Source organism: Podarcis gaigeae (assembly GCF_964106915.1).
Source record: "Podarcis gaigeae genome assembly, chromosome: 10".
Taxonomy (NCBI): Eukaryota; Metazoa; Chordata; class Lepidosauria; order Squamata; family Lacertidae; genus Podarcis; species Podarcis gaigeae.
Window position 1 is genome coordinate 58680048 of NC_139686.1, and position 16916 is coordinate 58696963.

Here is a 16916-nt window from a genome sequence, read left to right on the forward strand (position 1 = left end):
ATCATATGAAAAAGAAATAAGCTGTGCTAGGGAGCCCTTCTGGTGGTTAGCAGCTAATAAATACAACAACAATTTCTTGCTGCTTTCTCTAACTTCCTCAGTGTTTACTATATCAAAGCCAACCTGCGATTAAAATGATAGCATGAGTATTAACAATATGATACATTTTTTCTAGGATGAGGGGGATAGGGACCTGTGGGATTCCAGATGTTTCTGGACTCATCAGCTCCAATGAACATGGCCAATTGTCCCACTTCATGGAACACAGTAACACAAACATCCTGTCTCCATCACTTCCCATACTGTAGAATGAAAACATACACCGTCATGTGATAGAAAACAATCCCATGACTGCAAACACGGAGCAAGAATCCTAACAATTATTACTCCAGAAACATCTGGAAAGACATAGGTTCTCCTGGTCTAGGAAAATAATTAGACAGACTATATATTGAATTTTCACTTCCTTTCAGCAAATGTCTCCGTCAAACAGATCCTTTTCTTCACCACCAAAGGATCCACACAACAAGAGATAATTACGTTATTTATTGAGGATATTTCTTAACACCCCAGCTCTCATAGCACAAAGATGCTTCATGCACAAATCCCAGTAGAGTAGAACCCTCTGCAAATAGTTGTGCAGAATGTAGTATTCCATGCTATTCATTGTGCCCCCCTCCATTTTCTAACTGGGCCCTGATTTAGAGGATTTCTGTCCCCCATTTTCCAACCAGATTTTGAAAACAGTTTTGGATGTTACAGTAAGTATAAAAGGTAAAGGGACCCCTGACCATTAGGTCCAGTCGTGACAGACTCTGGGGTTGCGGTGCTCATCTCGCTTTATTGGCCGAGGGAGCTGGTGTACAGCTTCCGGGTAATGTGGCCAGCATAACTAAGCTGCTTCTGGTGAACCAGAGCAGCGCACGGAAACACCATTTACCTTCCCGCTGGAGTGGTACCTATTTATCTACTTGCACTTTGACATTCTTTCGAACTGCTAGGTTGGCAGGAGCAGGGACTGAGCAACAGGAGCTCACCCCGTTGCGGGTATTCGAACTGCTGACCTTCTGATCCGCAAGCGCTAGGCTCTGTGGTTTAACCCACAGTGCTACCCATGTCCCACAGTAAGTATAGGGTGGGATTAAAAAAAAAAGAGTGATCCTTCCATCTTCTTTCTGAACTTCCAGAGTAACACACAAACCATGTTCAATAAGAAGTCCAAGGCAAAGGTAAAGCTAGCCAATCTGCATGGACTATTGTTAACAGACAGGATTAGGCCAGGAAAGCAAACGCCACAGAAGAAAATGAGATTTGGGCTTCCTTAATATTTTCACTGGTTTAGCCTATTTTTAAAAATTCAAATTGCATGTCACTTTCCTTCAAATCACAGCAGGTCTGCAACATCACATTTGTTAAATCCTTGTGACTTTAATGCAGCTACCTGTCTGTGCAAAAACCCAGTCACTCTAGTTTTTCTTTGCACGTCTGATCCAATCGCCATGGCCCTTATTCATTGCCCAGCTGCCTCTTTTAATAGTGTTCTTGTTCTTGCAAGTGCTCTTGGCAATAGTCTGTCTTCAAGGCAGTGGCTCCAAGGTGCACTGGTGAGGCATACAAATAACACCATGAACTATGGAATGCAGTGGTGGTTGCCAACTTGGATGAATTTAAAAGAGAACGAGACAAATACATGAAGCATGTGGTCATCCACGGCTACTTGTCATGATGGCTATATAATACCCACAGCATCACACCCAGTATTCTTCTGCATAGCATTTGTGAGGGAAAGAGTGGTACATGCTCTGGTCATCTTGCACTTGGACTACTGGGGCTACCTTTGAAGGTGACTTGGAAACTACAATTAATGCAGACTGGTGACTGGGAGTGGCCGCAGGGACCATATAACACCAATCCTGAAAGACCTACATTGGTTCCCAGTACTTTTCCAAGCATAATTCAATGTGTTGGTGTGGACCTTTAAAGCTCTAAAAGGCCTCAGACCTGTATACCTGAAGGAGTGTCTCTACCCCCACTGTTCAACCTGGACACGGAGGTCAGCTCTGAGAGCCTTCTGGTGGTTCTTTCACTGCAAGATGTGAAGTTAAGGGGAACCAGGTAGAGGGCCTTCTTGGTAGTGGTGCCTGCCTGTAGAATGCCCTCCCATCAGATGTCAAAGAGATGAACAACTCCACAACATTCTGAAGACAATGAAGGCAGCCCTGCATCAAGAAGTTTTTAACGTCTGATGTTTTGTTGCGTTCTTTTATATTCTGTTGGAAGCTGTCCAGAATGGCTGGGGAAACCCAGTCAGTTGTTGTTGTTGTTGTTGTTGTTGTTGTTGTTGTTGTTGTTGTTGTCGTCGTCGTCGTCGTCGTCATTATCATCATCATCACCATCAGCATTACAGGACATTTTGCACATACACATTTTTCCTGCTGTTGCTTTTAGAGCAAGTTCTTATTCTTCAATCAAGTAAGAGATTGTTTTCTATGAGGCTTGGGTACCGCTGTGGCCCATGGGGTCAAAGGGCATGCTGACAACTGTAATTATTCTCTACAGCAATCCAACTTAAGGAACAGCATTTATTAGTAATTTAGATAATCAAATGTTTGTCTGAATGATAATGAACTCCAGATAAATAACAGTGATCTGTTAGCAACATAACTCTCAGGATCAAGCCCACTTCCCCTGTAGTCCCACTCTCTTAGCCAGTTTTGTCCTTACTTTCTCAACCAGGCAACCATCTCCATCAATCATACAAAACTTTCAATATGTGTCACTGGATTAATCCCAAGGGAACCACAAAGCAATCCATTCACGTAGCTCTGGCAGAATGCTGCAATATTTGCATCGTGGTGTTTTGGCAGCAAGAAAAATGGACGAGGAACTCATAATTCCTGAAGATGCATTTCTTCTGCCACTACCTACACGAAACCAGTTTGCTACATGATATACTCCTCATTACTTTCATTTGTCTCAAGAGTGCGCTCTCCATGTGGCTGTGGGGCACATGAAGGAACAGCATCCCACATCAGCAGAGAAGAGGCTAAGAAGATGGACTTCTTGATAGGAGAGACAATAACAGAGACAATAACAGTCCAAAAACAGTTGGAGACCCAGCTTTGGGAAACACTCAATTAGACTGTTTTTCCCATTGCAGCTGGCATGTAGGGAGTCATGTGTCCTGCTTCCACATGACTGGCACGTCACATGATGAGCTATTTCCTGTGTGCTATCTCACCCGGCAAAGCATGCGTTTTCACGCTGCAACAAAACTGATTCCCAGAAACATTTGGAGTGGAGGCAATCTACTAATTGGGGGATCGCTCACATCTTGTGCCAAACTACTAGGGCAGAAACACAGTTCAGTTGTGTGATGACGAGTACAATTATTGCACATTATTCTCCATAGAGGCTACGTGCCATTTACTCTGTTTTCTGAAGGAATTTCCTCACATTTGAACACTAAACAGCAGCAGCAGCAGCCAGCACTGTTGAGGGCCTGGTGACAGATGTTTCAAGCCAAACAGAACACATTTAGATACATTAATAGAAGATTGCTCCTAAGGCTTGTTTGGAAGCATGGCTTACAAGGAAATAACTTGGTGATTAAGGTCAACCCTATATCAGCACTGCAATGTGGAGTCCCAGTCACTGTGTAGAAGTGGCTTTGTGTTGTGTTCCAGATGAACCAGTCTTAAATCTCTGCTAAAGTCAATGGGTGTAGAGAGGCCTTTGTCTGGTGGTAGCTGATGCCCATTGGGACTTTTAGGGAGGAAGGTAGGGTGACCAACAGCAGGTGGAGACAAAGCCAATGACCAGCAGAGGCAACTAATTCTAGTTTTCTCCCAATCCTCCTCCCTGCTGAGTTCTACAACACTAAAACTCAGGAGGAGGAAGCTATCAGACTGTGCTTTCCCCTGGACTGGTTATCAACAACAAGGCAAGCAGATAGGGGCTAGGGCTGGGTGATATATCAAACTATCATCCAAAACTGGTTTGAAGTCCATATTGTGATATCGGTTCCATAATTTTTGACCTGGCAATATATTGCAAGTCATGATGTGTGTGTGCGCGCAGACGTGTGCGTATATACTATGCAAAAATCACAATGTGGGAAAACAGTGAAGCCAGCCATTGCCTCTACATAGCGCCATCCTCATTTCAGACACTGTGATAGATCAGTATACCATGATGTTTAGCTGGTGATATATCATGAAGTTGAAAACCAGATATCGCCCAGCCCTACTGCTCGCCTCTACACACTTCCAACCTTATTTCAGACATTGTGATATATTGTTATATATCATGATTTTCAGCTGGTGATATATCGCAGGGTTGAAAATCAGATGCTGCCCAGCCCTAGTAGGGGCTGGTTGAGATCAAACTGAAGTTCCTGAGGCAGCACCCTTTTAACCTTCATACACCAGCATCCAGTGGTTTGGCAAGCATTGGATTGCAACTCTTTTAAGAAGAACAATGTGGTGTAAACTTTACTCCCAGTGTAATGGAGTAAAAGTTACTTCACCCTTCTACCAGTTGAAAAACATATCTCTTACTCAACGTTCTCCTTACTCATCCTTCGGCTAAAGATGATTCCAGCTCAATCACTGAAATTATCTGCAGGAGGGATGCTGGTCATTCCCCGAATTGGCAAGGCTCCTTTGATAACAAGAAGAAACCTTTAGTGTCATTGGCCCAGAATTGTGGAATACTCTGCCAATAGCGACTCGTCTGGTGCTTTCTGTTTCAACTCTGTTAGGCTTATGCGGACAACTAAGAATACATTTTCCCATAATAGTTAGCTGATTTCTGATGTTAACTTTTTGTATATTCATTTTTGTATGGTTTTATGGTTTCCTCGGCGCTTCTAATATTGGATAGCTTTAGCATACTCAGGAACCCTTTTGTAGGAAAAGTATACTTTCCGTTCAGATTTTTTAAAAAATAATAGTGGTATATAACTATTTTTTTATAAATAAATAGTACTTCACCGGCCTTGAACTGAAGGGCTGTGCCTTTCTGAAACACAAACATTTGGTTAATACTACAGCTGTTTTGTTCTTTTTGTTGTTTTCAGAGCAACACAAGGTAAATGTCATAACACAGAATTGTGCTGGTGGGTTTTGTCTCGGTTTTTGCTTGTTCATTGGGGGTAAATGATTCCTCCCCTGAGAAAGCCAAGATTTAGACATGCCATCTCAAGACTAAGGAAGACAAGGCACTGGAAGAGTCCCTGAGGAATTTAGCAGTACTGAGCTAATATGAAAAAATTCCAAGCCTCCAGGTATTTTAAGGCAGGAATTACATAGTTTTCAAGTCCCTGGGTGGCTGCAAGCCAAAACTGTAAGCTGGAACGATACTATATAGAGCAATACAAGGAAATTATTCGGCCACTGCAAGAGTTTCTTTCCCTTTTTATGCTCATCTCACCTCTACATGCCATTAGATGATGTATAAAGTAATTAGCTGGTGTGTGCAAAAAAAGTAATAATATCTTCTGAGGTTATAAAAAAATCTCTTTAAAATTGCTTTACTTGAAGACCTGACAAAGGTAATCAATATTTCCTTGAGTCACCTGAAACAAGCCGTAATTCTCCTCTAAAACACTAAAAAATAATGCAGGAGACTGGCTAGATTTTTCAGCAGGGGAAATCTTGCTAGTACAGCAGTGTGTTTTTACTGGACTTGAATACCCTCTACTCATGTGCATAGGCATAGCATGGAAAGCAATCAACAATAGGCAAATACTAATAACTGTTTTCTACCAATGGGAGAAATGACATTATGGTACTGTTTTTGACAGGGAAATTTGCAAGAGGTGCCATTTCTTCATAGTGAATGCTTTCTTCTGAACACACAGGCTGATACATATTTATTTACAACATGGCAGGCTTTAATTTTTCAATAATTTTCAAAAGCATGGTTTAACAGCAGTTGTACTACACAAAGGGTTATTCTGAGACAAAATCACTACTATGGGAGAATGAAGAGATACAATGCAGGTTGTGGCTTCATTTCGCTATCTGAAATGATCCCATGAGTTCACCCTACGGCCAGAAGTTGCCCATTATTCTATATTTATTGAATTTTTAATTCTTATTATTCGTAATGGTAACAATGACCAAGAGCTTCCTCGATCAAGCAATATATAGGTGTTAAAAAGAGTTCTTCAGTGCAAGGTTTGGGAATGTTAAGGATAGTAGGAGAGGATATATTGAATAAGTATCATTCTTCCTTCACTCACGCTAGTGAGTGATGTAGCAGAGCAGATTCCCTTCAATATAACAGGAAGCTAGTTTGCAGATTCGTTTGAATCTTTTTAGTTAAGCAGATTGGACTTTTCCTGGTGTCCCCTTTTATCCCTCTTAGAAGAATAAAGACACAAGAGTCTTTCCTTAAAAGTAACAAGTAGTTTACTCACATTTCAGTTCACAGTTCAATCCCTGAAAGGCAGGCTTCACTTAGTAGTTACATAACAAACTGAGTTCGTGTCACATGGAGATTGAGCTCATGTGCAGCTGGCTGAGAGCCAGCAGACAGCAAAATTACAGTAAGAGAACAAAATGGCTGCAGGAAAGCAGCATGGCAGCAAAAGAGCAGCAAGCAAGAGAGGAGAGCAAGAGAGAGGAGGAGGATGAAGAGTTTGGACTTAATATCCCACCTTTCACTACCCTTAAGGAGTCTCAAAGCAGCTAACAATCTCCTTTCCCTTCCTCCCCCACAACAAACACTCTGTGAGGTGAGTGGGGCTGAGAGACTTCAGAGAAGTGTGACTAGCCCAAGGTCACCCAGCAGCTGCATGTGGAGGAGCAGGGAATTGAACCCAGTTCACCAGATTACGAGACTACCGCTCTTAACCACTACACCATGCTGCCTCCCATCACATGCAGGGGGAGGATGCTCCAGACCAGTGGAACAGGAAGTTATACTGACTGGAGTAACATCCCCTTGCCTGTGCCCACACTAGGGAAACAAGGAATGTTAGATAGATAGATAGATAAATTTATTGTCATTGTCCGTATATACACAGTATACACAACAACGAAAATCAAACACCCAAGACCGGATTCACATACACATTCGCACGTATCTCCAACACTCTCATCCTATTCAGACATAATGTATTAGAACATAACATAATCCAGAATATAACATAACCTATTAGAAGCATAGCATAACCTAAAACCTATCTCATTCCTTACTACTCACTGCTTGCTATTTCTTACAACTGGCCCTGAGATCATTATTTAGTGCAATCAGAGCTCTTGGATAGAAACTATTCAGAAGGCGTGTGGTTCGTGTTTTCATTGTCCTGTATCTTCTGCCCGAAGGCAACAGTTCAAAGAGGTTGTGAGCAGGATGGGTGGGATCTCTCAGGATATTGTGTGACTTCTTCAAGCTGCGAGATGTGAAGATCTCATCCAGGGTTGGTAGTTGGAGCCCAATAACATTCTGGGCAATTTTAATTATTCTCTGTAAAGCTTTTTTATCCATTTCAGAGCTGCTCCCATACCACGATAATATACTATAGGTTAAGACACTCTCAATGGTACTGTGATAATAGGACAGAAGTAGGTGCTGAGATAGATTCAATCCCCTGAGCATTCTCAGGAAATACAACCTCCCCTGCACCTTCCTCACAACCATATTAATATTTGCAGTCCATGAGAGGTCCTCAGAGATGTAAATGCCCAGGTATTTAAAACTACCAACCCTCTCCACCTCCTCGCCATTTATGTGCAATGGTAAAAATACACTTTTCTTTCTCCTAAAATCAATTATGAGTTCTTTGGTTTTTTTGGTGTTAAGCATAAGATTATTTTCTTTACACCATTGAATTAACCCCTGTACTTCTTTCCTATAAGCAGCCTCATCATTCTCACTAATGAGCCCCACCACTGTTGTATCATCCGCAAATTTGATGATTGTGTTGGACTTATACAGTGGGGTGCAATCAAATGTGTACAGGGAATAGAGAAAGGGGCTTAACACAGTGTTTCCCAACCTTTTTTGGGCAAAGGCACACTTGTTTCATGAAAAAAATCTTGAGGCACACCACCATTAGAAAATGTTTAAAAAATTAACTCTGTGCCTATATTGACTATATATAAAGTAACTCTCTTTAATAGGAATCAAATAAACACAAAGAAAGTATTTTATAATTACTTTATTATGAAATAGTAAGTAAACAGAAATATGAAAAATTATAAAATACTTTATTCAGTGCGCAACCTGGGCCTGTTTGGCTGAACACAAAGCTGATATTCTGGCTGGAATCGAAGAAAGACACACACGTAGCTCTTCGTCAACAGCTCTCAGTCTCTCTCTGTATTTAGTTTTTATAGCAATCATGCTTGAAAAGCTCAACTCACAGAGATATGTAGTGGAAAATGGGAGCAATGTCAAAATAGCTTTGTTTGCCAGAAGGGGGAACTCCTTGGCAGTTTCCAACCAAAAACTGTCCAAAGGTAGATCAGCAAATCTTAGCTTGAAACCACGATTTTGTCTCAGTTCAGTTAGTTCCTCCTGCTCCTGTAAAGTCATGTCCTTTCCACCAACTGATGCTGAGCTATAAGGGTCCCTAACCCAGTCAAGGCATTCAGTGGAGACTGAAGAGAAATAAAATGACAACTTCCCCTCGAGAGTTTTTAAATGTTTACCTATTATCTCACACAGTGCAGCAGTGTGAACACCTTGCCATTGCTTGGTGAGTGTGAACATTTCAAGATTGCCACTTTCCACGTGTTGATGCCAGAGTTGTACCTTTGAACGGAATCCATTTATTTTATCTGTACTTGTAAGCAGGTTTTCATTTCGGCCTTGCATTTGTGTGTTCAGTTCATTCAGATGATGAAATATATCTGCCAAGTATACCAGCCTTGCACACCACTCATCACTTGCAAGCAGCTTTGCGTAATCTGACCTCTCATTTGTCAGAAACACACCGGACCTCCGTATGAAACAGCAAGGTTTTATGCTTCGCTCCCATCTCCTCATACAAAGCTGCAAATATGCGACTTTTCACGGGTCGTGACTTTACAAAGTTTACCATGCGCACAACATCATCCAACACATGAACTAGGTCTGCTGGTAAAGTCTTGGCTACGAGGGCCTCACGGTGCAAAAAACAATGCGTAACAATCACATCTGGATTTCTTTCCTTCACTCTGCTTACAAAGCCTTTGGTGTGCCCGACCATGGCTGCAGCTCCATCAGTGCAGACACTTGTGCAGTTTTCCCACTTAAGTCCTCCTTGTTCAAGGTATTCTGATGTGACCCGAAAAATTTCTTCTCCTGTTGCTTTTTCTGGCAATGCCTTGCAGAAAAAGAAGTTTTCTCTAATTGCATCACCATCAACAAAACACACATTGGCCAAGAGTTGAGCATGTCCACTGATATCAGTAGACTCGTCAAGTTGTAATGCAAATTTCTCACTGCTATGGATCTTTTCCAAAACCACACTTTCAATGTCTGCAGACATGTCATTAATACGTCTGGAAATTGTGTTGTTTGAGAGAGGGACTTTGGCTATTTCCTTAGCTGCTTCAGGTCCGAGCATCTCCTCTACAATAGCTTTGCAGGCGGGAAGTATTAATGTCTCTGCCACAGTGTGCGACTTTTTTGACTTGGCTATAAGTTCAGCAACGTGATAGCTAGCTTTAAGACCTCTTTCATTTACCTTTGAGGTTTGTCTCATGAAAGTTGCCTGTTTCTCCGTGTTTTCACGCAGGCGAACAAAATAGTCCGCATTCTTGTTTTGAAGCGAAGGGTGTTTCGTTTGGAGATGGCGTTTAAGTTTGCTTGGGACCATAGCGCTGTTAGCTAGCTTTTCACCACACACCACGCACAGTGGAGTTGGTTGGTTTGCATCTCCGGTGAAAGTAAATCCAAATGAAATATAGCTTTCGCTATATTGCCTTGTGCCAGAGAATTTGCTTGAGCTAACCATCTTTGCTTTCTTTTCATGCCCACTCATACTTGGGCTCTCATCTGGCTCCAAATTTTGTTTAGAGTCCAGTTCTTTTCTTTTCAAAAACTTTTCCATCACTGCAGTATCCGGCCATCCAATTGCCACTGACAAACGGATACAGACCCCTTTTTTTTACAGCACAGCTCGCACAAATGTACACGGAACACCCTTTTCGAATTAAAACACACAGTCTCACGAGAGCAAGGAGCAGCGATTTTATATTTTACGAAAAGAAGTTGCTAGTCCTCATGGTGACAGGGTGGAAATTATTTAAAAGCAGAACCACCTTGAGGAAGGTGGAGCCATATCACATCCCGGCAGGAGGCCTAAATTGGTGGAACGCTCAGGCCCCGCCTATTCAAAGAGGACTATTAATTTGGAGAGCTGCTATCTTCCAAACTGTGAGACGACGAGGCAAAAGGGGAGCCCTGAATGGAACTTTGCGTTTTTGTCTCAACGCCGGTCTCGCGCTGCCGCTTCCCGCGCTCTCAAGGACCCGGGAGGAGGAAGGTGTGAAGGGAATCCCGAAGGCGCGAAAACCTCGCGCATGCGCAGGCCTTCCGCCTGCGACAGCCCAGTAGGCCGAAGTGAGCGGCGATGGGATGTGGGAGGGAGCTCGCTCGCCGCCCCACGTGTGCTCGCCGCCGCCCCGCCTCTCGCCGCCCGACTCGCCCGCCTCCCTCCCACGGCACACCAGGCAACGTCTCGCGGCACACTAGTGTGCCGCGGAACACCGGTTGGGAAACACTGGCTTAACACACACCCCTGAGGGGCTCCTGTGCTTAATACTAGAGTAGAAGAATAGTAAGGTCCCATTCTCACTGTCTGCGGCCTATCGGTCAGGAAATTCCTTACCCATAAACAGATCTTCTGATGTATACCCAAATTGGTCATTTTAAGGAATAACCTGTCTGGTAGAATTGTATTAAAGGCAGAACTGTAGTCCACAAACAACAGCCTTGCATAGGTTCCCTGTCGTTCTAGATGACTCAGTACAGTATGGACAGCGATGGAAATAGCATCATCAGTAGATCTATTTCTTCTGTATGCAAACTGGAACGGGTCTAGAGTGGATGGAAGACCAGCCTTAATATAAGCTAGCACCAATCTCTCAAAGCATTTCATAACGACAGATGTTAGGGCTATTGGTCTGTAGTCATTGAGAGATACCACCACTGACTGTTTAGGGACTGGCACTATAATCGATGTCTTCAGGCAGGTAGGGACAGAACCCTGCAACAGGGATAGATTAAAAATGTCCGTAAATACACCAGCTAATTCTGCAGCACAGTCCCTAATAACTCGTTCCATAATTCCATCCGGTCCAGCTGCCTTCCTAATATTAATGCTCCGAAAAGCACGTTGTACGTCGGAGGTCTGTAATAAAAATGGTTGTTTATCAGTAATAGTTTCTGATGATGTGCTGGTAGCCAATGCTGTAGTGACGGTGGTTCCAGTTCCCACCTCAAAACGACTGAAGAATTGATTCAGCTGATCAGCCAGGTGCGCACTGCTACTAGCCAGTTCGTTTTTAATATTTTGCCCTGTAATTTGTCGCAGGCCTTGCCATACTCGACGAGGGTCGGAGCTCTCAAAATGCTTTTCGATCCTCCGGCAGTACATAGCTTTGGCATCCCTAATGCCCTTTTTCAGTTTGGCTCTAGCTTCTCTATACTGTTGCGCATCGCCAGAGTGAAAAGCAGCATTTCTTGCCTTTAACAGAAGATACACATCCCTGTTTAGCCAGGGCTTGTTGTTAGGAAACACCCGTATTTGTTTGATGGTAGTAACGACATCAATGCAGCTTTTGACATAGAACAGTACTATTGAAGCGTATGTGTCCACATTATTCTCCACAAAAAGTGACCATTCAGTGTTCCGAAAGCAATCTTGAAGTTGCTCGGATGCACCTGCTGGCCACACTCGTATCTCTCTAGTTGATGGTCTAATTCTGCGTACAAGAGGTCTATATGATGGTATCATAAGTAAGGATATGTGGTCTGACTGTCCCAAATTGGGCAAGGGCTTGGTCTTGTATCCATGCATGATGTTACTATATACTCGGTCTAGGGTATTTCCCCCCCTAGTGGGACAATCAACATACTGGTGGAACTTAGGAAGCACAGTCCTTAAATCGGCTCGATTGAAATCACCAGCAACCACAAATGCTCCATCCGGGTGGGCCCGCTGCTGTTTGCTAATAGCAGTTAGCAGGTGACCCATAGCTGTAGTAGTATTTGCATCGGGAGGTATATAAACCGCTGTTATTATGACAACATTAAACTCACGTGGCAAATAAAAAGGGCGACACTTCACCACTAGGTACTCCAAGTCAGGAGAACAATGCGTGTCCATTTGTTTAATGTCCGAGCTCCAGTTGTTATTTATATAAACGCAAATTCCTCCACCTCTGCTCTTCCCGGATTCGGCGGTTCTATCCGCTCTAATTACTGAGCGTCCTTCTAGCTGCAAAAGTCCCTGTGGAAAGGAGGAATCCAGCCACGTCTCTAAAAGGACCATAACACAGCAGTCCCGGATACTTTTCTGCCGAGAGGTAATAAGTTCCAACTCCTCTACCTTGTTGGGTAAAGATCTAACATTTGATACAAGGAGACTTGGCAATGCAGGCTTGTGAGGATTTTTACTTAGCCTCACTCGTAGTCCGGCCCTACAGCCCCTCTTCTGCTTACGCCCTCTCCGTTTTCTTTTCTTTCTGGCCAGGAGAGCAAGGGGAGTATCCCAAGGATATGCAAGATATGGAGGCTCTCTGATAAGCTCAGCTGGAATGTTGTAGGTTGAGACCTCCTGGCTGCAGCCTTCTCTGCCGATACTTAAGAGCTCTTGACGACTATAAATTACTTGTCCCTGAGTGTTCACAGTCCATAGCAGCAATAAGTTCACAGATAAAAATAAAACACAACTCACTGAAAACCGGTCTTCGGAGTGCCGAGCCGCTGCAAGTGCTTGCGCCGCCATGTTGGACTTGACTGCTCCAATGGATTACATCTCCCACAAGGTACTGTATTGTCACCAATGTCATCCAGAAGAGTGATTGCACCAGAGCTGTTTTTGTCCACTATGGCAGCAACTGTTGTTTAAACAGTATTTCCTGAAATTATAACAAGGCAGCACAGGAGCTCTCTGTTACTGTACTACCTCAACCACAATGCCTCACTCTGAGGAACAATATCTCAGAAGGATGCATGTGGTAGACACTCTGGAAGGCACCTATTGGCTGGGGTGCAGGAGGAAGTATTAGGTTTTGGACACAGAGATTTCTCCAAGTGGTTCTTTATAGTAAGCTGGAACTGAACTGAACAGCAAACAGCTCAGCCGGCCTGCTTTTATAGGCAGCCGGCTGTCAATATTGTAACAACAACAACCCAGAGTTTCCCGCCTTGTGTAACTGACATGGACCTGAGTGAAAACTATATACAGTGGTACTTCAGGTTAAGTACTTAATTCGTTCTGGAGGTCCGTTATTAACCTGAAACTGTTCTTAACCTGAAGCACCACTTTAGCTAATGGGGCCTCCTGCTGCTGCCGCGCTGCCAGAGCACGATTTCTGTTCTCATCCTGAAGCAAAGTTCTTAACCTGAGGTAATATTTCTGGGTTAGTGGAGTCTGTAACCTGAAGCTTATGTAACCTGGGGTACCACTGTACACGATACTGCTGGTGGCCAGGGTGAGTACTTCAATACATAACAGGAAGGGCACCAGGAAGTGGGTCAAGTAGCCAGTAGCAGCACTCAGGTGGCCACTCAACAGTGAGAGTGGGGTCCGAGAGTCACAAACTGTCATTCTACCAGATCTGCCATGCTGAGCCACATAGTCGCCATTAGGGTTGGGCGATAACAGCTTTTCAACATTGCAATGTATCACCAGCTAAACACTGCAATATAGTGATACATCACAAGGTTGAAAAGTGGTGGGAGGTATATTCAGCCCATGAGGAGCTGGGATGAAACTGGCATCACTCTATTGGGAAATGATCCATAATGAATTGAAAACAATGTTAAAAGTAACACACACACCCCCCGCGTGCACATGCAAAAACCCAGAGTCCTTTCTGTTGGGGATAATCCAGACTGAAATTTCCAGGTGTCAGAAAAGATTATTTATGTATGCAACAACTGCGATCCGTATTCTGTTAACCCCCAAATGGAAAATGAGCAAGGTCCCAACCAAAAAAGAATGGCAACTTAAGCTGACAGAATATGCACAACTTGCAGACTTAACATACAGAAATAAGAGAACAAGAAGAACATATGTTTAAAGAAGATTGGGAAATGTTTATTGAATATATGGGAAATAATTAAATACAGCTGAAAACACTGGCAGCATTAAGGTAAATTAAGCAACAGTGTAAGCAAATGGTATAGTTTTTGTAAAATACGCAGGGCTTTATGATATGTAAAATGAAGCATGGAAAGAGAAGAAAGGAAGTCATTGATATCTTAAGGATTTAAAATGAGTATTTTAAATTGTAAAACAGAAATTTCGAGAAAGAAAGAAAGAAAGAAAGAAAGAAAGAAAGAAAGAAAGAAAGAAAGAAAGAAACTGTCATCACTCCCACTCCTGCCTCTGTCATGCTCAGCACAGGGAGGAAGGCAGCAGTGGAGAAGGAAGATAAGGAGCAGGCAAGCCCCACCTGTGATATATTATGGGAGGCACGATCACCCTCTTGCCCTCAAACCAGCCCTTGCCCAGGCCTAGTCACCATGGCTCAGGAGGGAATCCTGTGTGGGTAGCCTGAGTTGAAAATGCTACTCAAAAAATACCCTTTAATGTGTTGGGCTCCACTCTGAAAGTGTGCCTGACAAATTTATCATTTCATAAAACATCTATTAAACATTCATTAACACTTTATAAACTATTTATAAATGTTCCTTTACTATATTGAAGTGTATTTCAGACATTTCTGCTCAAGGACTTCAGCTAAGCCAGTATTTCATCAAAGCTTCGCTGTAAACATTGCCATTCGTGGGGAAAGTACCTCGGATGGTGAATTACTTTATCACCGCAGTGTGGAGAAAACTCTTGTCAGCTCGGATGAGCTTCGCCTTCAGGGAGCCTTTATGCAAGACAAACACACACACAGTTCTGGCCCCCTGATGGAGAATGCAAAACTATGGAACTCCACTCAGGCAGTGCTCTCCTCCCTATTCAACCTTTCACCCAAAATCATCCACCTATGATCAGATTTATCTCTATAGGAAGTAAACATCAAATGTGGCCCTCCAGGCTTCCCAGTGCGGACCATGGAATTCTTCCTGGGCCACACAGCCATCAGCCTTTGTATCTTTTAGCTGCCTGTGGAGCAACCAACTTTGAAGATGTTCCTTTATTTCGTCATATTCTTTCAATTCTAATTTCCCTTCTTGTTCTACTAGCAACTTTCTATATGTCGACCAGTCTCCCTTTTCCCCCAATACTTTTAATGATAATGCCTCTATAGGTGATAGCCACCAAGGTGTCTTGGGTTCTAATAATTCTTTATATTTCTCCCATACCTTAAACAATGGTGTCCTTATTATATGATTGTGGAATCCTTTATGAATTTTCACTTTTCCATACCATAAATAAGCATAATGAAAAAATTCCTTCCAGTAGCACCTTAGAGACCAACTAAGTTTGGGTTTTTTGGGTTTTTTCAAAAGAAAATATTGATTTTCCAATTTTATATCAAACAAAAGGGAAAAAAAAACATCAAACAAACATTCAAACAAACAAACAAATATTTATCCTTACAATAATAATTCCATTTTTTTTAACATTCTTAAATGACTTCCTCAAATTCCCCTAGCTGAGTTTCCATATAGTCCATTGTAGCAGTTTTCCAAAACTATTTTCACATAAGATTTACTTGGTCAAATTACATCTTTCTGTCTTTTCATTTTAACTTTAACGTAGTATTTTACAGCATCAGATTTTTAAATCCTAGGCCTATTTGGTAAAGGTAAAGGGACCCCAGACCATTAGATCCAGTTGTGGCTGACTCTGGGGTTGCGGCACCCATCTCACTTTATACGTCAAGGGAACCGGCGTGCAGCTTCCGGGTCACGTGGCCAGCATGACATAGCCGCTTCTGGTAAACCAGAGCAGCACACGGAAACGCCATTTACCTTCCTGCTGGATTGGTACCTATTTATCTACTTGCACTTGGATGTGCTTTTGAACTGCTAGGTTGGCAGGAGCAGGGACCGAGCAACGGGAGCTCAGCCCGTCGCAGGGATTCGAACCGCCGACCTTCTGATCAGAAAGCCCTAGGCTCTGTGGTTTAACCCACAGCGCCACCCACGTCCCTGGCCTATTTGGTACTTTCAAGTAATTCTATTTATGTTATCTTAACATATTAAGCTAAATAATCTTTGAATTTCTTCCAATCCTCTTGGTGCTCCTCCTCCCGCTGGTCATGGACTCTTCCAGTCAGGTCGGCTAGCTCCCAAAAATCCATCATCTTCATCTGCCATTCCTCCACTGTTGGGACCAACTAAGTTTGTCATTGGTATGAACTTTTGGAGAGTGGAGATAAAGTTTATCAGTGTGGATTAAGGATTTGCGAATATGGCTGTTCAACAATTGTGGGTTGTTGTTGTTGTTTTAAAAAAAGCAGATTAGTCACAGTGGGCTGGAAGGAACTGTCATATTATTCCCAGATCTAAGAAGCAGCATAAGGGATGGCTCAGCCCCCAAACACATTAAAAGTAGAAAATGGGGGGAGGGAGGAACCATTGGGTATAGCTAACAGGGAAACATGGCAAAGTAGAATGTGCAGGTGAGAAAAATGAAACCTTGGGGAGGGCAAGATAGTTATGTTGTGCTGTTGATAAGAGATGAGAAGCTCATTAAAGGACAAGGTGGCAGACGAGTGACATCTCAGTAAAGGAACAAGACAGTCTCCTGGCAGAATGGGGGGGGGGACAGGAGGGGGGAACAGCAA

The 16916-nt window shown here is 43.0% G+C and overlaps 2 protein-coding genes across 5 annotated transcripts in view; both read right to left on the minus strand.

Annotated features, from left to right (window-relative positions):
- GRM8 (glutamate metabotropic receptor 8) overlaps positions 1-16916 on the minus strand; it is a 552158-nt gene that overhangs the window by 360128 nt on the left and 175114 nt on the right. The gene's annotated exons all lie outside the window — the stretch shown is intronic.
- On the minus strand, positions 8156-10058 carry LOC310825589 (zinc finger BED domain-containing protein 5-like). Its single transcript, XM_083699454.1, has 2 exons — positions 9053-10058; positions 8156-8249 (listed from the first exon to the last, which is right to left on the minus strand). Exons 1-2 carry the CDS (start codon positions 10046-10048, stop codon positions 8220-8222), a joined length of 1026 nt encoding a protein of 341 aa, XP_083555580.1. The 5' UTR covers positions 10049-10058; the 3' UTR covers positions 8156-8219.